This window comes from Podarcis melisellensis, assembly GCF_964234715.1.
Source record: "Podarcis melisellensis genome assembly, chromosome: 5".
NCBI classification, from domain to species: domain Eukaryota; kingdom Metazoa; phylum Chordata; class Lepidosauria; order Squamata; family Lacertidae; genus Podarcis; species Podarcis melisellensis.
In genome coordinates this window covers 82,271,851-82,293,515 of record NC_138537.1, presented here as the reverse complement: position 1 = coordinate 82,293,515, position 21,665 = coordinate 82,271,851, and the positions used below count along the sequence as shown (strand labels likewise).

The 21,665-nt window shown below is 41.4% G+C and overlaps 1 protein-coding gene across 15 annotated transcripts in view; it reads right to left on the bottom strand.

Annotated features, from left to right (window-relative positions):
- The window catches only part of KCNMA1 (potassium calcium-activated channel subfamily M alpha 1), a 547,562-nt gene that overhangs the window by 184,052 nt on the left and 341,845 nt on the right, over positions 1-21,665 (bottom strand). For 14 of the 15 annotated variants that reach the window (XM_081913468.1, XM_081913470.1, XM_081913469.1 and 11 more), the window contains exons 7-9: positions 21,537-21,612; positions 19,109-19,279; positions 17,318-17,409 (exon numbers count right to left, since the gene is read on the bottom strand). In XM_081913468.1, the coding sequence (XP_081769594.1) occupies positions 17,318-17,409; positions 19,109-19,279; positions 21,537-21,612 (339 nt within the window). Of the gene's footprint in view, positions 1-17,132; positions 17,225-17,317; positions 17,410-19,108; positions 19,280-21,536; positions 21,613-21,665 lie in introns of all 15 variants that reach the window. The other variant, XM_081913472.1, reaches the window with a different exon arrangement.

The following is a 21,665-nucleotide window of genomic DNA, read 5'->3' as shown; positions in this document are numbered from 1 at the left end:
ACATCGTCCAGCAGCCCCACCCTTCTCTTATTCCCATACAATTGCCAATTTTCTTACAGCATTTTCTTCAGCTGTTGCATCACAAAACCAAATCCATACCTAAAGGAGCATGAAACTGAAAACCTGGCCTATTGGCTATAACCAGTCTCCCTCCCTCCCTCTCTCTCTCTCAGAGTTTTGGCTTACTTTTTAAAAAGCTCCTTCTTACAGCACAGTTTCTGATTTATGCCACCAAATCTACAATAATCTCTCCATGTGGCCATGTCACCACCATGAAGACTACTCTTTGCCATGTGCTGCTCAATTGCCAAAAGGAAATGATGGAAGAGAATACAACATTTTAACAGCAAGCATCTATTGATCTCCACATGCCACTTGGCACGATTCAAAGATGTGCACAGCAGGTCAATGTAGCCATTAAGGAAAAACTTGCTTGCCTGACTGCCTCCATTCTCCAGCTGTCCTCCTGTCTCCAATACATGCCTTCTATATTTTCTTGTCTGTAAGCAACACAACCTATAGTCTATGGTGAATGACCTCTGTTACCATTCTATCCTTGGCTTGTTTTACCTCTCCTACAATCCACTGCCATCTGCCTGTGTCATATGCTTCAGTCCAAAACTGGTTTCCTTTGAACAACCCATGACTTAATTGCCATAATAACCTTGTTAAGCCCTACTTGTTGAATTTCCTACGACCTTCTCAAGCACTGCACTTATTTTTGACCCAATTCGTCCAGATGATTAGATTCATCTAGGAGTGCCAGAGGCTGATGTACACCAATCCAGCAGCTTTTGAGCAGCTTGCCTCAAAAGCGAAATATTGGCCAGGGATTCCTGAAGACAACCCGCCACTTCCAAAAGCTTACCAGCTCATGTTGGATAAAGCAGGAGGTGGAACATGGAGTCTCCTCTCTCTCTCTCTCTCTCTCTCTCTCTCTCTCTCTCTCTCTGTCATCTATCTAACATTCCCCCCACTGAAATGAACTGGAATAACTAACCACTCTAGCACCAGCTTGAAGTAGTTGATGGAGATGCTCCTGGGGCCTCTCAAGGGAATAAAATACAACCTGCCTTAGAAATACCCCATACTGCTTATACCTGTGCATATCTACACCTATGCAGCTTCCCATCTCCTCCGTGATCATTCTGCCCCACCCCAACAGAAAGGTGCTTCCAACCCATAAAAACTCTTTCCAGCCATCAGATTTCCAAGCTAAGATTGCTCTCTTAGTGTGCAATAGCTTCACTTCAAACTTTAGCTGCTCAGTAGAATGGTAAGAAGAAATCAGCTGGTTCTAGACTGTCATCTTGAATTGAAAAGAATCACTTTTCTCCTGCTAGAATAAGTGAAATTTATTCTACAGATAAGATCAAAACCAGATTGTCTGCATGCTTAAAGAATGTTATTAGGGACACTATTTCAGAAACCCTGGAGAACCCATATTGTTCCAATCATCTGATCTGAAGAGTTACAGACTCCCCAGTTCCATGCCAAAATTCATGTCTTAAGTGTTTCTTACTTCAGCTTCGTTAAAACAAAATGTTTCTAGAAGCCAACTTAATGAAATTAGAGATGCTGACAAAGCTCATTATGACAAGGCCCATAAACGAGCTTCAGGGGCTCAGACCTTCACCTCAAAGAATAAATGAGCATCAGGATACCCCTGAATTCTTCTCAGTTCAGATTAAAACCCAACTCAGAGAAGAATTCCTGGCTTACTGCAATGCTAGCAGCCCTTGAGAAAACTATTTCCCAAGGGCCACCAGGACCTACAGAGCATGTCAACCAAACAGGAGCGGACTTTGGTAATATGGCACCCTGAGTGAGGACAAAATTTGGTGCATCCCCTCTAAATACTGTATTTCTTATTTTCACAACAATTCATTCAGGTACAGTTTACCCATTTGTATATTTTATTATTACTAGTAACACTACTATAGTTTGTACCCCCTTGGCGTGGTGCCCTGTGCAAGGTACTGCACTGCCCTAAATCCTGCACTGAGACAAAGAAGAGAGGGAGAAACTCCATTATCCCTCTCACTGCAGCTGTTGCCACCAGCACCGCTGCCCTGATAGTTGCACTTTAAAAGGGCTCCTGAGTCCCACAGGGGTGCTGCAGAAAGAATGTAATTGGTCAAGGGAGCCATGGACTCAAATAGGTTAGAAACCTAGCTGGTCACTAAGAGTTGCTTGAGAAGAAGAAGCAAATAAATATATTTATTCAATGATGATTAACATGCAATTCTGGAGCCAAAATCACTGCTCCATGCTGGACCTTAACACTGCATCTCTTTAGCACAGAATAATTAATTATAAATTTATTATAATTCTTAGTTTTTGGTTTGAGGTAATGTTGTTATATGTGGAGCAGGGGGAAAGCTAACTCAGAACACTTTATTAGTATTAGACCTTTAGTTAATTATTGTTATTCTTTTTTAAACTTACTCCAAATTCCTCTGGAATTGACTGCTATTACTGCTGGGCTTCCCCCTTTCCCATTGGTATTAGCACTTAAGTAAGGCAAAGCTGCAAAGTCTGGGGTTTTCCCATAATACCATACTGCTAAAACTCAGACCCAGAATGGAAACTAGTCCAATAACATCTGGAGGACCACATGTTCCCCATCTCTCAGCAGGAATTCAGCCAATACTAGAATATCCACAGTTACTTCTAGTCCAGACCAGCAGAGTTTAGTTGTTTTGTTTAGTTTAGTTTAGCTTAGTTTAGTTTAGTTTATCTGAAGAAGTGTGCATGCACACGAAAGCTCATACCAAGAACTAACTTAGTTGGTCTTTAAGGTGCTACTGGAAGGAATTTTTTTTGTTTAGTTTAATTTAGTTTAGTTTAGTTTAGTTTAGTTTATAGCTGTTTGGTGATGTGGGTGCTGATTTTATATCAGGCTTGCACACATGGTCTACAAAGTCAAATGCCACTAATTCCATTTCCCATCCTCCAAAGTAAACTAAAATTGTTAATACAACAAATGCACCACTATGATTTAGCACATCCAGGTTTTCCAAACTTCTAATAGACAATACACCCCCACCCCGAGTTAAAAATAGAGGTACATTTCACTCATTATATCAAATGTTTATTTTTAGAATATGCACAAGTAAGACTCACCAGTCCTCATAGGAGCCCACTTTCATCTTTTGCTTCTGTATAGCCCCCCCAAAAAAATTTCTAGGAGGCAATTCCCCGAGCAATAATTCTTGCAGTGGCTGCAAGCCCTGATCAATGCATCATGCAGAGATACAGTGGGCTGCTGAGTAGATATTAAGGGCACAGGGGCTTTGCACTTTTAAATTCATTTAATTTCCATTGCATGCTGCCCATTCTTCTTTCACTGCAGACTTGTGTAACCCAGTGCACAGTTTGGAAATTATAATTTTAGAATAAGTGAGCATGAATCCATATGAACAAAATAGGACGTTGTTTTTGTTTCTTTCCCCTACGTACATAGCTTTGCCAACCACAATTAGAAAATCAGTTCCCAGTTGGGGCCCACGTAAGCTACTCCCGAAATTAAAACAATGGGAACCTTAGCATAATCCTTGAGGTGGGATATTCCCTTTCTGTGCACTCACAGGCAAACAATGCAAAATGCAAAGCTCCCCTGGCTGTTTATTTTCAAGGAAAATTACATCCATTCTCTTGGAACAAATATAAAGAACCTCTTAAAAAGTCACCCTTGCCATCCCATCATTTTAAATCACAGGCAGTAAATTGAAGATTCTGTTCAACATCCACTGACCACACTGCATTCATTTTGTCAAGTAAATAAATGAAATATGACATATATTGATCTAGATGTCTCTGTATAACTATAATATTTATATCAAATACATGTGTCTGAGTCTCTCCACCCCCACCCCCTGCATCTTCCTTCTTAACTTTGTGCATTTGTCTACTAGCTGTCCAACATCTCTGCTCCCACTCTCTGGTTCTCCCCTGCTCCTTCTGTCTCCACTCCAGGAGCTGGCAAGCTTGAAGAAAACTCAAGGTATAACATAGCTGACGTAAGGCCAAATCCACATGTAGATCATTATTACTTTTTTTAAAGTGCGTGGAACAATATTCTTAATAACTGCTTTCCCCATTAAACCTATAATGGAACACTCTTTCACATAAATAAAAGCTGTGTATGATTGAGTTTGGGCAGATTAACCATCTTGGACCTAAGATTCTATTACATGGTGGTTAAGGTGGGGAGGGGAGGGGGGGTCAGACCTGGTTCAAGAAAGTTCTTAGAAACAGCATTCTTTCAACAGTTCTATATTTTTGAACCGAAGTTAGATCAGACTATTGCTTCAACAGGACTAATAGAACCCAAATCCTATGTAAGAAGTCATAGAAAGTCATGCTCAAAAGAAACCGCAGAAGATAACTGCTTTGAAGATCTTGTTAAAAAAACAAAAACACAAGCTGTTTTCCTGCCTAGGATTTCTAAAGGAGCAGTGAGGGAAGGGGAAAAGGTTGTAACACTTGATTTTTAATTAATTAAGGGATTAATTTAAGCCTGCTTTGCCCAGAATACATGGCGCTAGATGACTGCATTGGTATCTCACGCTCAAAAAGGGCAACAGTGGCCCACCACGGAGCTTAGTGTCAACCTTGTTTTGCAACCTATCGCTGATAACAAAACAGCCCTGGTAAGGTTGGTGGGCTGTTTTCAATTTAGTCACCATTTGTGAAGGCCTGCTGCACAAGGATATATAGAAGAATGAAGTATTTACCCTACCTAAGATCTGCACCTCTTCTGACCACACCTACCATATCACCAGCCATGTGTAGAAGCAGCCCACTTGAGAGAGCTACATTAGCTCTGAGAAAGCTTTCTTTTTTTCAGCCTTGTCTCTCCAAGAGCCCTTCTCCTTTTGTGTTCTAATCTATTTCTTGGTTCTAATTTTAAACCCTAAGTTTGAACCTGAGCTGGTGTGCATATTCCACATTTGAGTTTGTTCTCAGGTTTGAGCTCTAGGCCTGTCCCTTCGTGTCTAGCAGCCTGCAGTGCCAAACTCCCTGTGCCTCACTCTTCCCGTCTCAATAAATGCCACTGATCCAAAGTTTTGGAAAGCTGGGGCAGCCAAGAGGGCCCCACCTGGGCTGATTCACTGGTCTCTACTGACCTTGACCCTGTAGCAAGTTCTAGCACTAAGAGGCAGGAGAATCACCAAGTATCCTGACTATTACCTGCAGAGCCCTGGGACAGAAGGAAGGTTGCTCAGTGAGGATATTTCACCATCTTGAGAATTGTGAGAGCCATTTACTGGCACTTAAAAAGTGGCCTTATTGAAGCAGGAAGTACCATGACATTTGCTACCGTACAATTAAATCAAGATTGCTGAGAAATGTCATTGATCTAATTGCAAGGGTTATTTTTTTGTTTGCACCCCCCCCCAAAAAAAACAACACCCAGATGTTTTGCCTGAGTAACATTTTGTTTTAGACAAAACTTTAAGGATGTATTCGGAAACCTCACAATTCACCTCAAATTTCACTTTAGCCAAAATTCTAGTAGCAGCTCTACTTTTGCACTAACCAAGCAGGAATAACTCTAAGGTATAGTAAGGGATAGTAGGCACGCCCCCAAAATAATTTTCCACTATTCCATTGGCTTCCCCAGCTTTCAGTCTCAAGGTCCTATGTAGCCCAGACTACTTCCCAAACTAGTTTTTTTCTGGAATCCCCTCATGACCAAGGCTATAGCAATAAAACTTAACAGTATAATTCAAACTCAGTCCAGGATAAATACCCTTTCATTTGCTCTGAGACATACAAACACTGTCTCAACTGTGAGCTGTCTTTCTTTTGCATGACATACTGTGATGAAGTGGACAAGCAGAGTCTAGATCTTTAGTCATTAAGAACTGAGACCAAAACCCAAAAAGAAAATGTTAACAGCTGTGAACATGCAGTTAGGACGGCATGCTAGCCAGCAGATTCATAGGACACCGCAGGATTAAACCACACTTCCAGCACCAGCAGTTTCAGCATCAACCAGACTTCTGTCTACTGCTCTAATCCTTTGAAATCCCGGCAGTTCTTGAGCTTCCAGAAGCAACAGTTAGGACACACAAGAGACACCCTGCTATTATTAAGCAATCAATGTTTTTGCTCCTGCTCCTCATTTTACAGTGTTTCCCCCCTATTTAAATGGCCTTATAATCTTTGCATAGCTTGCAATATGATTTGAAGTTATAGCTAAGCTTTCCACCACTGATGACTACCCTTTTCTAGGGTTACCATTTTAACTGGTACATTAATCAAGAAGTTGTCAATGCGGTGCCCTTCAGATACCGCTGGACTCCAACCCCCATCAGCCCCAGCCGGCATGGCCCATGTTTAAGGTTGATGGGAGCTGTGGTTCAACAACATCTGAAGAGTCCCATGTTAGCTACCTTTGATCTATTGCCATTAATTTATGATTTGGTATGGGTCCATTTTAATCAGTTAGACTAATGACAAATGTTTTGGTTTTTTAAAGGCTGGTGGTTTTTTTTGTCCTGACAAACCACATATATCAAAATTTGAAATGGCACCCTTGGGTTTACTGAACCCCATTAACTGAACAGATGCTGGGACAGCAGTTGCGCATGACTCCTGTTGCAAGATGATTGGGGTGGGTGGGGTGTAAACCTTAACAGTATGAGAAACGACTGGTGTTAACTTCACCTCTTAAGAGGTGTTTAATCTAAGGGGGGAGAGGGTGTCAATACACCAGGTCCATTATATTTGCCCTCAATTTCTGAAAGAAGAGGAGGGGAGAAGAGAGCCTATAAATGGAATTCTCAGTTGCAGGATGTAGAATCATAATAAGAAATCAGAGTGGAAGTTCACAGTATGGTATTTTGAGAAAGTTGTCTATAGGCTTGACAGTAGATCTATATTTAGTAGTTAGAGAGAGAGGTACAGGGAAGGAGGGTGGGGGATTGAGAGCAGACTATTATTTTAATCAGTGTTTTATTCAGAGTTAAGTAAAGCAACTGGGAAATAACTATGCAAAGGGCATTTATTGCTGAAATACTTCAGATGAAGCCTTGGAGTGGTTGAAAACAGAGCCTTCCCATGTTTTCTAACTTTTCTCTTGAGAATTTCAGAGGAAAAGAGACTGCAGTAAGCAGTTAAATCACCAGGAGAAGGTCCAAGTAGCTGTTGAAAGTTGCTGAATTTATTCTTCTGCATTGTCAAGAATCACAATATACTGACAAAGTAAAATACAGTTTGTTCAAGTGCCATATATTTATGTATCATATTTCTGTCCTCTTTGAGGTGAAGGAAATAAATGTCCACCATAATGCTAATGCAATAAATGTGAGCGTTCACATGGGTTGTGCAAGTCATAGTGCAGAAGCTTAATAAAAACAATTGTGCTAGGAGTTGTACAACATCTTTCACAAATGCAAAGCACTTGTTGGAGTCAGTTGCTGTGCAGCACAAAGAACATTAGTGTTGCACTAAGAACTAGCACAGTGGTAGTTGCGCAAGTGGGTTGCCACAACTGGATAACACCCACAGAGCTATTTCATTTTACCTCACAACTATGGAGACTAAGAGACGACAATCCACTGAGCATCATGAATAAGTAGGGATCCAAATTTAGCTTTCTATAATTTAAAAAGTAACAGTATTCACATTAAATTAGCATGGCTCTTCTTTCCTTTAAGCAACATGTGGATGAATGCACATGGTTTTGAAGAGGTTAATTTCAGTGGAACTTTGCCACTGAGAGATGTTTCTCCCAGGCCTTTTAAATCAGTATTGTATGGGCTTGCTCTGTGTCCCTCATTTTAGTGAAGTAAATCAAGCACAGCAAGGAAAACAGGACTCTCCATGTGGTGGCCCCAGTACTCTGCAGCACTCTGCTTCTTTGTGTATACATTCTACTAAGAGGTGAAAGCATGTTTATATATAAGAGACCTTCACATCCACTGTGACTACATTATTTATTTAATTCTGCCCATGCTGCTGATGTTTAAGTATTTGATTTGTTGCTATTCTAGTTTGATCATATTGTTTTTGTTTTGCAATGTTTTAATGTTGTGTACAGTGCTTTGAGTGAACTTTTACCAAAAAGCAACTGCTACTACAGACAGGTGAGGTTTTCGTTTGTCTGCATTTTTAAGTAAAGCGGCCTGAATGGCACTTCCTGACCTAATATGTGGACCGAAGCACAACTATTCCTCAGTGTTTGCACTTCTCTGAATTTTGTAATATGCATCTCAGCTCAAAAAACAACAACACTGAAATGCATGTGAAAATATGCATTTTTAAGATAAAATGTGAATATCATAGCTATGCTGGGGCATGGGAACCTATAGCACATAGCTCAAGGTCTTCACCACTACAATATACAGTATTGCTTAGTGGAATGTCATTTGAAGCCTAGGAAAATCAGAGGAATTATTAGAAAATTTAAAAAGATCACAAGACAGGACAGTAGTCTAGGTCATATGCACTTCCAATAAAAATGTATTTCATTTGCTTGTTCTTCCAAGTCAATTTAATAGGAAATGATATTATTCCTTTTCAGACAGAGTTCTTCCCCTCAGCTATGGGAAATCTAGAGGCAAATTGCTAAGTAGAAGAAAAACAAAACCATGTTATAGCTCAGAATCAACATACTACGTCTAATCTATCCAAGGTGTCTTGTCAACTTAAATTATCTGTTTGTCTGTTCGTTTACACTGACTGTCTCTCCTCAGTTCTTTTTTATGTCTGAGAAATGCTGCTATTAAGTCCCTACGTTTCCTTCCTGAAGGAATCTCACAGATTGTTCTTCTTCTTCATGATAGGCTGATGATTTGGTAAGTTATGGCTCATAGATGAATCAGAATAAATATCTGAGAAGCAATCATGGACTGTGAGAGAAAGAAGAGGTCTTCACAGTGCTACACAGCAGAGAACCAAAGCTAGCTTAAAAATTAAAGGCATTCAGACACATGACAGAAACTTAAGAGGTCTCAGGATAAATGATATTACTTAGTGCTTTTAAAAGCATTTTCAGCAACAAAACACCAAAAAGAGTCAAGGGAGAGGCAGCCCTCAAGCTAGTCCTTGAAAGCAGCCACTTATTATGGGAAGATTGCCCAGTGTGCTTTGACCAAGGGTTTTCCTCTGAAGAAAAGGTCTAAATAGGCCTCAACACCTCACTCAATAATAAACTCACTCACGGGTGGCGCTGTTGGTTAAACCACAGAGCCTAGGACTTGTCGATCAGAAGGTTGGCGGTTTGAATCCCTGTGACAGGGTGAGCTCCCGTTGCTCAGTCCCTGCTCCTGCCAACCTAGCAGTTCGAAACCACATCAAAGTGCAAGTTGATAAATAGGTACCGTTCTGGCAGGAAGGTAAACGGCGTTTCCGTGCACTGCTCTGGTTCACCAGGAGCGGCTTGGTCATGCTGGCCACATGACCTGGAAGCTGTCTGCGGACAAATGCCGTCTCCCTCAGCCAATAAAGCAAGAAGAGCGCCGCAACCCCAGAGGTCATGACTGGACCTAATGGTCAGGGGTCCCTTTACCTTTACCTACCGGGGGGGGGGATCATTTACAATGGTGTGGCTCACAGATTCATGTTTGATTGACTGCATGCATGTGCTCTTATTTGATTCTTCCTTAAGCTCCTTTTACAAGATTTATCATGCAAGGGACACATTTTGACGGAAAAATCGACCGAAGGAGAGAGCAAGACGTTGCCGAACATTCCACATTTTTGGCATGGTTTAAGAAAGGGAAAAGATACAGCCATGTTACTCAAATCCATTGACTGGCTGTACAAATAAAAACTGAAACGAGAAACATGGTTGTCATTTAGCACTAGTGACTGTAGCGCTTGGAAATGTTTTTCTTGAAAAGCCCTTAAGAGTGCAAAAGTGCTGCATATCCCTAATCTCATTCATCCTCATAGCAACTCTCTGAGGTGGGCTACTCTTATTTAGACTTCAAAGATGGGGAACATGTGTCAGGGTGAATTTGCGTTATCAGGCTATGTGGTTGCCTCTCTATGGGTTCCTGGATTAGTGTGCAGACTTGTGCATCTTCTAACTAAACTGTTACTTAAATGTGGTCTGGTATAATTCTGATACATGCCGTCCCATAATTTCTCCAATGGAAATTCCAACCTCCTGCTTTAACTAAACAAACATTCCAGAAGGGCCCATTTGGCAATGTTAGTAGAGGCAGTTGCATTCTGCCTCAAGAAAATGGCTGGTTTCAAAACTATTGGGGCTACTTCCACTTTGGGCTGACAGGATATAAAGTGCTGCTTTACCTTGAATCAGGATACTATTCCATTAATTATGTCTTACAGGAGCAAGTACTTGGGATAATTATATGTTATCCTAACAAACCTACAAAGTAGACTAGACTGAATGATAGTGAATTTCTCAGAATTTTTTTCAGTCTTAGGTTGCCAACTCCAAACTCTACTCTTCCCTCTCCCCCTTTCCGTGCATCAGGGCTGCACTAGTTATGATTTAGCAAGTTGAACAGGATCCTCCACATATGCCAGTCAATGAGGTCATCAGTTATACCCTTTGCATCCTCCTCCTGATAGATGGCAAAAGCAAGAACTACAATCTTAGCCACTGGGCTGCATCTGGGACACAAACTGTGGTATGCCTCAGTGGCTGTCAGATAGACCTGTTGTTGTCCACCTAGGGCAGGATTATCTGTTTTGACTGGTGGTAGCTGCTTTCCAAGAACTCATGCAATGACTCTTCCAAACTTGTTGCCACATATTTTAATAGGAGATATCAAAAACAGAACCTATAATCTTATAAAAGCAAAGCACATACTGAACATTTGCCTATGATCAAAATATTTTCCATCATCACCATGATCTCCACTTGTAGTGGCTTCACTCAAGCTGGTATCCTATGCTTCAAGCCACACCACTGTGGGATTCATTATTCCTACATGATCTGCCTTGGAATCTGCATTAACCAAAAACATGACTGGGGCCCTGATTCACTTCAGGAGCCAATGAAAACACTGATGGAAAAGTCACAAATTTCAGATTTATTGAGAGGGAGTTGCAAAGACTTAATATATCTCTCGCTTCATAAGAAATACTGACAACCCATAAACTCCAGAAATAATCAATAACAATTGCATTGTGCCCTATCATGAACATTCACAGCAGGCAACGAAAGCCTAATAGATAACGGTATGAAGATATAAAACAGGGAGTAGAATCAACCAAAAGAATCCCTATCAAATCAAACACAACTTTGCCCAAATTGTTCCAAGATGATACCTAGTCTTTCACAATATCCAACAAGAAGGAGGTCTGAAAAGTTTGGAGTAGTTTATGTATGAATCTAAATGTCCACAAGCAGTGAATCTGCCCCAACCATCTACTCCTTCTAAACAGCTACACCACATTGGCAGGAAAGGTACAGAAATGCAAGCCTTTCACCTGGAAGAGCTGCACAAACAGCCCATCCCCTAGGTAAGAAACAGACTCCTTGGATACAGAGAGGTGGAACATTGTGACATCAATGGCCAGTGAACCAATCACCTTACTCTCTCCATATTTGAGAGTTGGGCCCTGTTGCTGGCTTTAACTATTCAAGCACTTAGTAGGATTCCTGTTTATCCTTTATTATTCTTGTTGACTGATTGAAGAACCTTTAGTGTATCCAGAGTACTTCATATAAAATCTTCCATAACTCTTACAACAACGCTGATATGGTTGGACAGTATTATTATCCTGTAGGTGAGAGTGGACTAAGTCTGGAAGATAGCAGCTTACTGAGGATCACTAAGTGAATTCATGGCTCAGGCAAAGTTTGAATCAGAGACTTCTTCACTCACAACACATAGCTTTATGTTAAGTGCTCTCAGTACAAATTGTAGATCATGTTGGTGATAGGGACAAAAATAGTCTCTAACATAGGTCTGCATTACTTGAGTCCCACCAGACAGAATGCAATCCAGAAGCCATGTGGGATGGTCCACCAGAGGCTCAGTGAGTCTCTAATTTTATGGCCTGCAGAAAGTGAGTGCTTGTCAAGTACCAGGCAGGTCAAACAATACTGCTGAACTACATTTGGCTTGGTAGGTACCGTATTTTTCGCTCTATAGGACACCTTTTCCCTCCAAAAATGAAGGGGAAATGTGTGTGCGTCCTATGGAGCGAATGCAGGCTTTTGCTGAAGCCTGGAGAGCAAGAGGGGTTGGTGCGCACCAACCCCTCTCGCTCTCCAGGCTTCAGGAAGCTATCCGCAAGCCTTCGGAGCGCGGCGGGAGTTCCCGTTGGGCTCCGAAGGCTTGCGAGTAGCAGCCTGCAGCCCGAAGCCCGGAGAGTGCAGTGCCAACTCCCCAGGCTTCGGGGAGCTATCCACAAGCCTTTGGAGCATGGCAGGAGTTGGCACTGCGCTCCCCATGCTTCGGGGAGCTATCCGCAAACCTTCGGAGCACTCCCCCAGCCTGCAAGCTCCCGGAGCGGCGGCAAGGCTGCGCAACCTTGCCTCTGCTCCTGGACCTGTTCTGGGGGCTGGGGTCGGGGGAAGCTCGGGCTTCCCCCGCCCCAGCCCCGCGGCTTAAAACGAAGCCGCGCGCAGCCTCTCCTGGCTGGAGAGGTTGTGCGTGGCTAAAGAGGATGGATCCCACTGGCTGTCTTGGCTTCTTTGCTCTTTGGGGCTGGGGGGGATTTTTTTTTCTTTATTCCCCCCCTAAAAACTAGGTGCGCCCTATGGTCCGGTGTGCCCTATGGAGCGAAAAATACAGTAATTGAGTTGTGAAGGCCTGCTCTAAGCCTTTATGCCAGAGTTTTCCAAACTGTGTGTCGTGACATATTAGTGTGTCGGCTGCAGTGTGTGTATCACATGAATGCTCCCTGTGCTGCTTCTGGGGCTGGAAAGGGGTTAGTTTAACCTCTGGTTTATTAGTAAAACTGGATTACTGTGTCATGAATTGATGCATGTCTAAAAAGTCTGTCACCGACGTAAAAAGTTTGGAAAGCTCTGCTTTTATGCCAACATGCAGAATGAACCTATGCTCGTTGACTCAGAAGTAAAACCCCACTGAAGATTCTCTAGTAAGTGTGCATGATATTACAGCCTTAAAGCATTATGGATCAAAACTATACTGTCTTCAGAATGGCAGCCTGCTGCCATATAAGCCTGTTTTATGCTTTAAACTCTGCATGGCATTTTTTAAAAAAAATATATATTCTTAAATAATATGTATAAACAAAGGAGCTTAATGTATGTTTCTTCCTGGGAGAAGGAAATGCACACATAATTTTAGGACTCTGAGCAACATCTTTCAACAAAGTTTAGCGGCTCCAGATTTTGCAAATGCATTCAATTTTATCTGGAAACTTTTTGACATTAGAAATTGCAGAACTGTAGTTTCTCATTACGTTTGCTGCCAGAATCTTTGCTGAGCTGCTCAGCTAAAGACTTATATTGCTAATTATTACCACATGCCTCCTATCCCATGCAATGGAAAACTTATTGGTTCTGACAACCCATTCTCTCAATGTTGAATTCCAAAGGAAAACTCAAATTTTTGGCCAAACATAACATTTCATCAATCTTGTTCTACTGACTGCAAAACCAATATCAAACGTAAGATGCTAATGGTTTTTTACTGTGCTGTTCCCAAGCTTATGTGCTCTGATGAAAGATGTACGTGAGCAAAGGGCTTCTCCAAAGTATTTAGAAATTAGCTTTTTGAACCAGGAAACAATGCATAAAGTTAAATTGAACAGTCTGTGCACTGATGACAGAGTTCAGCTTCAGTCAACAAAATATACAAGCAAATAGAAGCAGATGAACGGAGACAAACATAGAGTATGTTTAAAAGAAAGCAAAAGCCCCCAGAGGCAAAACAGACTTAAGCAAGCCCCCAAGCTAGCAGTGAAGCCTATGAGCTAGTTGTTAAGAATCAGCAGGAAGTGGGAATTTGAAGATCAGGTCTAGGTTTAGAGACAACAGAGCACTGCTGGGTACCAGTGACAAAATAGCTTATCTTACAGACTAGCTTCTTGAAAACTCTGTTTATCAGGGCAAAATGTAAATGGATGAGATATCGCTATAATCCTGTTACATCAAAGTACTTTGTTCAACATTTAAACTTCAACTGCAATCCTATTCATTCCTCCCTGGGAACAAGGCCTACTAAACTGAGAGGGGCTTATTTCTGACTGGATGCATTATGAAGACTTGAACTTGTTCAAGAGTAAAGAAAAGTCAGCATTTCCCCGCAATGGGGTGAACTCCCGTTGCTCGGTCCCTGCGCCTGCTAACCTAGCAGTTTGAAAGCCCGTCAAAGTGCAAGTAGATAAATAGGTACCACTCCAGCGGGAAGGTAAACGGTGTTTCCATGTACTGCTCTGGTTCGCCAGAAGCGGTTTAGTCATGTTGGCCACATGACCCGGAAGCTGTACACTCAGCCCTCAGCCAATAAAGCAAGATGAGCGGTGCAACCCCAGAGTCGTCCACGACTGGACCTAATGGTCAGGGGTCCCTTTACCTTTAACACTGAGGGAAACTAGATTAAAAATGAAACACCTTCAACCTTTAACACTGGCCCTCACATGTAACACTAAGCCAAACCACATTACTGTGAGCAAGCGAATGTGTGTGTTTCTAAGGAGAAGATCAAAACCATTATGTTCTTCCTCTGGTGCTACTGTAAGCTAAGCCGTGGTTTGATTAGCATTACTTCTGAACCTGGAATCATGGTTTACCTTCCCCAGACAAACCATGTAACCTGTGGCTACAACTTCATGACTTGTCTGCAGCAAGAAAAGACAATGGCTCTAGGTTTGAATGTAAGGCTAACTTGCATTACAGCAACACAGCAGCAGCAGGACCATAGGAGGAAGAAAGAGGACATGATGCCGTCTCTGGGAAGCTATGTTTGTTCATTTGCCCTAAACCACAGTTTGGCTTAGCATTATGAGCAAACTGGGTCAACGAGTCCTGTAAAAATGACAGGTGAGACACACACCAAAAACACACTAGAAGAGAAGTTCAGAATGATTAAGTCCTGTTGAAATGAACTGGACTTCGAAGTAACCAATGAAATAATCCTTTCACGGCATTCCATTGGACTTTATTGCTTTTCTTCTCATAGTGCAGAATAAGGAGATATAATTCTGGCCTGTACTACTTCAGATTGCAGGCAAGGAATGTCAAATTTCTGAATATTCTCCTATGTTTCCAATATGTAATAAATTTCTGCATTGCAGAAGGTTGGACTAGGTGACCCTCAGGGTCCTTCCAACTCAACAATTCTATATAGTAATAGAAAATGTTACTTTACACATGCAGAGAGGCTTTTGTTTTAATGCAGCAGAGCATTCAAAAACCCAGTCTCTGATTAACAGCCTGAAGTTATTGTAACTGACTTATGCAGGATTCTACCTACTGTTTTTAAGTTCTATCAGAGGCATTTCAATCCCAAAGCTAAATTTCATGTTTAGAATTGGTGAGCATGCACTTCAGGGCTCAAATAATGTCTGAATTTAACAGGGTTTGTACTTGTGAAATCTTCCTTCACAACATTAGGATTCAACATTTATTCAATGGATTGGGCTCATCACATGAGCTTCAACAGGGAAAGGAGAGAGAAAAATCTCACAGTATTTAACTATTTAAATAAATTTCATCTAAAGAAGGACATTCCAAAATCCTGGAATGACATAGACAATGCAAAGAAGTACTAGTTTGGAATGAGTTAGGATAAGATTATAGGTCTTTTGGAGTTTGTCAGATGTGGAGGCAAAGAGGGATGGATCCAATATCATCATGCTCACATCACATCAAAAAGCGACACAGAGCTAGTAGTTCTCACCTCCTGTCCGCCCCCCTCAAAAAGACACCACACAATGGGAAAATGTGGTTTGTGGGTTGAGAGTAGCGGCAACAAGGTTCATTAAAAGGAAATAGTTTGAAAGTTCACTTTTCTATGGTCTATCTGCTACAGCAAATGGGAATTTAGTTTGTTGACTAGTGAGTTGAATGTTGGGTTAGCAGACGAGCTCTTTCCATCTTTTCCTATGGAATGGCAGAACATATACTGGACTGAAGACGAAAGGAAACAAGGAGACTGAATGAAGATACAACAGGGTGCAACTGGGAAAGGTTAAGGCCCTGTTCAGATTTTCTGAGGCAAATTCTTGTTAATGTTATGCTTAAGGTAACCAATATTTTTAAGATGTGAATTTAGTGCAATGAATTTCTGAAAATTAGTAGAACTCACATCATTACATCATTAAATGTTTCAGCCACCCAAAAAGGGACTTTAGTGCTGATGTTATATGTGTATTTATTCTCTATTTACAGATAACACTGATTCTGTTTTGGAGACGGACACAAGTTGTGGTCTGATTTCCTGGCTGAACTGTTCAGATTTGTCAACTGTTGACAAATCTTCAGAAACTCTGCTTGCTGTTAATAAGGGTCATTTTAAAAATCCAACTAAAATAAAAATTAGATTATCAGCAGAAAATCAGTGAAGGACTGCATCTGACAGTACTTTTGGCATGAGTTATCTCAACATCAACGTCAGAGTCACTTGAAAATATTTAGGTATGTCCCACTATTACCAATGAAACACATTTTCAGGGAGAGATAGAAAATGTAAGCTAGTTTGTCAAATGCCTTGACTGGAGATGAATCCATATGGTCTCTTGTGGCATTAACATGGGAGCTGGTTCACTTACGACGTTCCCCATGCAAGTAGCTTGGATGCGAGTGTTCAGAAAAAAGCAGCCACAGATGTAACCCCTCACTGACATGGAGATATTTGACGCAACAAACATCTTAGTCCTATGCACTGACTTCAAATTAATAATAGCAGGGTCATCTTCCAGACTGTGTTAACTGAGTTCTAGCATTACCAGTAGTGCCTTTAGAGAACAGGGGAAACCACTTTGACTTGTACCTTAGCATGGCCCAGGTCTCTTAATATGCAGTGTGACAACTTAGGGAGGAAACGACATTTGATGTCAACAGGACACACACACAAAAATGGCACGTGGGGGAGAGAGAGAGAGAGAGACAGACAGAGAGTGCATATCAGGGTGTGTCCGTGAGTCAGATGTCACCACCATGGCAGGTTCTTTTTAACGTCACACAAGCACACCTGGTCTTCGTCTCTTTTTGGACTTACTTTCTGCCTCGGGTTGAGTTAAAAGTCCCTCCGTATTTCTTCCGGTTAAGGATGAGAGCAGCAATTTCTGGCACGTAGCGCGCAAACATTGCCTACATGCGTGAAACAAAAGCACAAAAAAAGAAAATGGCATGCAGAGAGTGTTCTACTGCACCAGAGGCAGCAGAGCCTCTTGGAATACTTACTTTCTTCCACTAACCGCACTATAGGAACCACCATATTTCTTGCGGTTTCCTATTAACTCTATGATTTCAGGGACGTAGCTGGCAAACATGGCCTAAGGAAGAAGATAGGAGACAGAAGAAAAGACTAAAAAGAGAGGCCAAAGAAAGGGGGATGATGAATATTTTAAGATATATCATCTTTAAGATCTGAAAATGCAAAAGACTTAGATCTATAAAAGGTGTTTTTTTTCCCCTTCAAAAAGGTTTTAAAAAGGGTCTTTTTCCGCCATAAAATTAAAACAAATAGGTTTTGACATAAATGTTGGGTCTCAAAAGAAATGCATGTCTGGTCAACTAAAGAAAATGGTCAAAAGAGGGAGAAAGGCACACAAAACAAAAACCAAAAAAAAAGAAGAAGCCAAGAGCAAAATGAGGTCAGAGTGGCATCTGAGTGATAAAGTGCAGCTGCATGGCTAACACTTTCTGAAAAGGGGCAAGCGGGGATATTCAAACGTTATGCACCGCCAAAAAAACCAAAAACCTCCACCAAGACAAAACAAGCCAAAATATGTATTATTGCTAAGCTGATGGTGCTAATTTATAAAAGAAAGACGAGGGGTTCCTCCCCGTTACCAAAGAAAACAGGGTGGTAGCAGAGGCTTTCCTCCACACACATGAGAATGGACAAGATGTAACTAAAACGTATTTTTAAAAGTTTGCCTTTTAAAAAAAGTTGATAAGAACATGTAAAGATGTAAAAGCAGGGGGGTGATGGTGGGGAATGGAATCTGCCATGTTTTGTCCAACAAACATTTTGCTTGTGGCTGGATACTTCTAAGAGCTGCTGCCAGTGAACTTGGCCTCATTTTTTGGCACACAAATAACGGCACCTCTTTTGGAAATAAATGCGTATGAAATACTGCATTTATAATGCACTTAGCAGATGCAACATCCCCAAGAAAGAGATGTATACAAGATATACAAAAATATGTGAGAGGATTTTAAAAAAATACTTCAGTGACTGCATATATGTACATTACATATATTGTGGATTGAAGTCGATAAGTTACTTACCTTAAGGAATGAAAAGCTTAATGCTAAGGGTGCTGTTTAAGACAATTTAAGACAAAAAAAAATGCAACAGTTGCCGCATTGTCTTTAGCATTGACAGAAAAATAAAGAGGCAATTTGATTAGATACAAGATATGTACATCTACCTATCTATGCAAATATTTTCCTTCTCGTCGTTCAGCGTGTACTTACTCAGCTCCTCAAGCACAGCAGAGACATACTTGACTGACTCCTCTTAGGTAATTGGCAATGACTGCCTGAGTTAGTACCATGTTACTCCTTGTATGGTTGCCATGTGTCGAAATGAAAGAAAACACAGTTTTGCCATTGTCTGGAACGGGCAAGCGGCTCTTTAAAGGTGGTCCTAAGCCACAGTGTTTGTTGGAATATTGGGAAGGAACACAGAGGGTGGGGAGGGTTCTTGAAACCGCAGCTAACGTTAACATTATTGCTATCATAATCACCAAATTAATGCACTGCCGGTAACTGCTAACTGGAAAGTTCATACTGAGAACTCCTAAGGCACTTTGTGTACCTGCATGCATTATAATCTTAAGCACACCACCGCAGTCATAGTTTAATTATAAGTCAACAGCTCTGCATAATGATAATTGTGCATACATTATTATTATTATTATTATTATTATTATTTAAAAATAAAAATGTTTTGTTACTCATCGATTTATTATAATTACTACACTAAGGAGAAAAAAATCCAGCAGAAAATAACAAGAATTTTACCAGTCCCCCGAGGATGAAGAAGACCATGAAAAGGCGACCAAGGGTTGTTTTTGCATAAACATCTCCATAACCAACAGTGGACATAGTAACCATTAGTAAATAAACACATTCCCAATATGTAAGCGCTTGGTTATTTTGGAAGTTTTCCCATGGATCCCCTGAGTTCTCCACCTACAATGAAAGAATAACAGCAGATGAATGATTCAGGTGTACAGATGCCCACAAGGCTGAAGAACAGAACAGCCCTTTACAAAGCTTTGTTGCATGAAGGTAAGCAGCCATTGGGTGACTGAAGGCAAATTCTTTTATTTCTAGCTAGCAATTAATAGCAGTGTTACAGGGGGCTGTTGGGATGTTGAATGAAATAAAGACAGTAAAACACTATAAGAGTGTTCCCCTGATTTTACATATACACAGGTCCTACTATCTGAACACAATGTGTTCCCTGGAAATCATTTGTTAAGCAAGCGTTTGCATAATGAGTTGACATATTCCCTTGATTCCTATGGGGAAATTTCTAATGTGTTTCCGACTATGGAATTTTGGCCGCCCAAAGCAAAAAACAACCCTCTGGTTTGTCTGATTGCTCCCCTCCCCTCTCCTTCCCTCTGTTCTTCAGTCAACCTGCAAAAGGCAAACAAGGGGGAAATAAAATAATGCTCTGTCCAGATATCTGAATCCACTGTGTGTGTATAGCGAGGTTTGGGTACTAATTCCCTGAGTTTGGATAAGTGAATTTTCACATAGCAGGCGTTCAGAAAGCAGGACCGGTGTGTATAGGCAGGGAAGTGTAGCAGTTGTGGGTTTTGGATTTACACTGGGGAGACCCAGGCACAAATCTCTATTCAGCCAAAAAAACCCACTGAATATCTCTGAGCCAATCCCTATTTCTAAGGCGAATTGATTTCACAGGATGCCTGTAAGGATAAAACAGAGGCTCAAGCCCTACCCCCAAAACTCTGGAGGAGGGCAGGATGGAAGTGCAATGACTAATGCACAAAACAACTGGGGAAGCTATTACTGCAATATAAGGCACCTTTTCCCATAAGTAGCTGCCTTATTACTGAGTCAGACCATTAATCCATCCTGCTCATTGCTGTTTACACTGATGGGCAACAGCTCCCCAATTTTTCGGGCAGAGGCTCCTCCAAGCTCTACCTGGAGATGCTGTGGACGGAAATTGAGACCTTCCGCATACACGGCAAATGCTCTATCACTGAGCTGCAGGGCTTCCCAAGCCATAGCAAACTTTGGCACACCTGCGTCCACCATTGCAATAATAATCGGCCACTGTGCTGCTCACAACTGACCAGAGCAGTCGCACAAATTCCTGAGCAGGAACAGGGTGGCAGCAGCTCTCATGTCCTGGGAGCCAGTGCTAGAGTTCTGACCACCCACCGCAGTAGCAGGTGTTGATTTTCTGGGGCTGCAGAGGCAGAGAAGCATTAGAAACATTTGGGCCACTGCTGCAACAAAGATTCAGTGACTGTCACTCAGGGATGCGTTTCAGTGAACGGAAATGGTCCGTATGAATCAATTCCCACCAATTTGTTAGCTGGAAAAGATTTCCATATATGTGAGTTTCAGCCATGTATGACTCAACAGAGCGTTAGGATTCAAGAGATTTATTTAGCCCTTACCAAGGGAATATGTTTGTTAAAGTAATGTGCCTCAAGTGATTTGTGCCTTGGCCTCAAAAAGAATTGCTGAATGCTGACTTAAGGAAGAAACTAAAGCATTATTTATATAACAATTAAAGTATAATTTAAATATTTTCTCCCCCTCTCTCTTAAATATTAGTAACATATAAAGTGCTTGTTAGAACACAGTGTTTTTTTCATGCATTGCCTTTGGTGACATTTCCCCCCCTCTTGCTGTTATTAAGCAAACACTACCATCTAGTGGTTACGTTTTGTTAATGGCGATCTCAGTAAAAGACTCCTGTGATTGTAGAATTATTTCAACCTCTAGGACCAAACAGCACAGTACTAGTTGCTCTGTGATGGCTTCTCCCCCCCCCCACCCCCCACGGATTGATGTTGTGCAAATGAATAATGGCTTCCAAGAGAGGGGAGGACCCGCAGGGTGGGAGCAAAGGTTTAATCCTTTCCTCTGCCCCTCCCAAACAGCTTTTCTCACCAAGAGGAAAAAAGGTTCCTGAAAATATCCGGAGGTATGTATCAGGAATCTTCAAATGGCTGTGGATTATTGGCACATGCTCACAACACGTCTGGGGGGGACGGGACACAGTTCTCCTTTACAGCCAGCGGTGTACCTGAGCCATCACAGAAAGTGTGAAATGGCTTCCTGATGCCTCTTAAAATCCTTTAATCTATATTTATGTCAGTGCTTTATGTCACATGGCAATAGCAATGTGAACATCCCCAAGTAAGTTTTTTCCCCTTAAAAAAACAACCCAAATACTTACCAAATGTATAAATCCAGCTGCTGTTAGCCACGTGCTAATAAATATTGAGCACAGATTCACCAACTTGATGGAATTACTGGTTTAAAGAAAGGAAGGGGGAGGGAGACAGAAATAAACAAGATGTTTTCA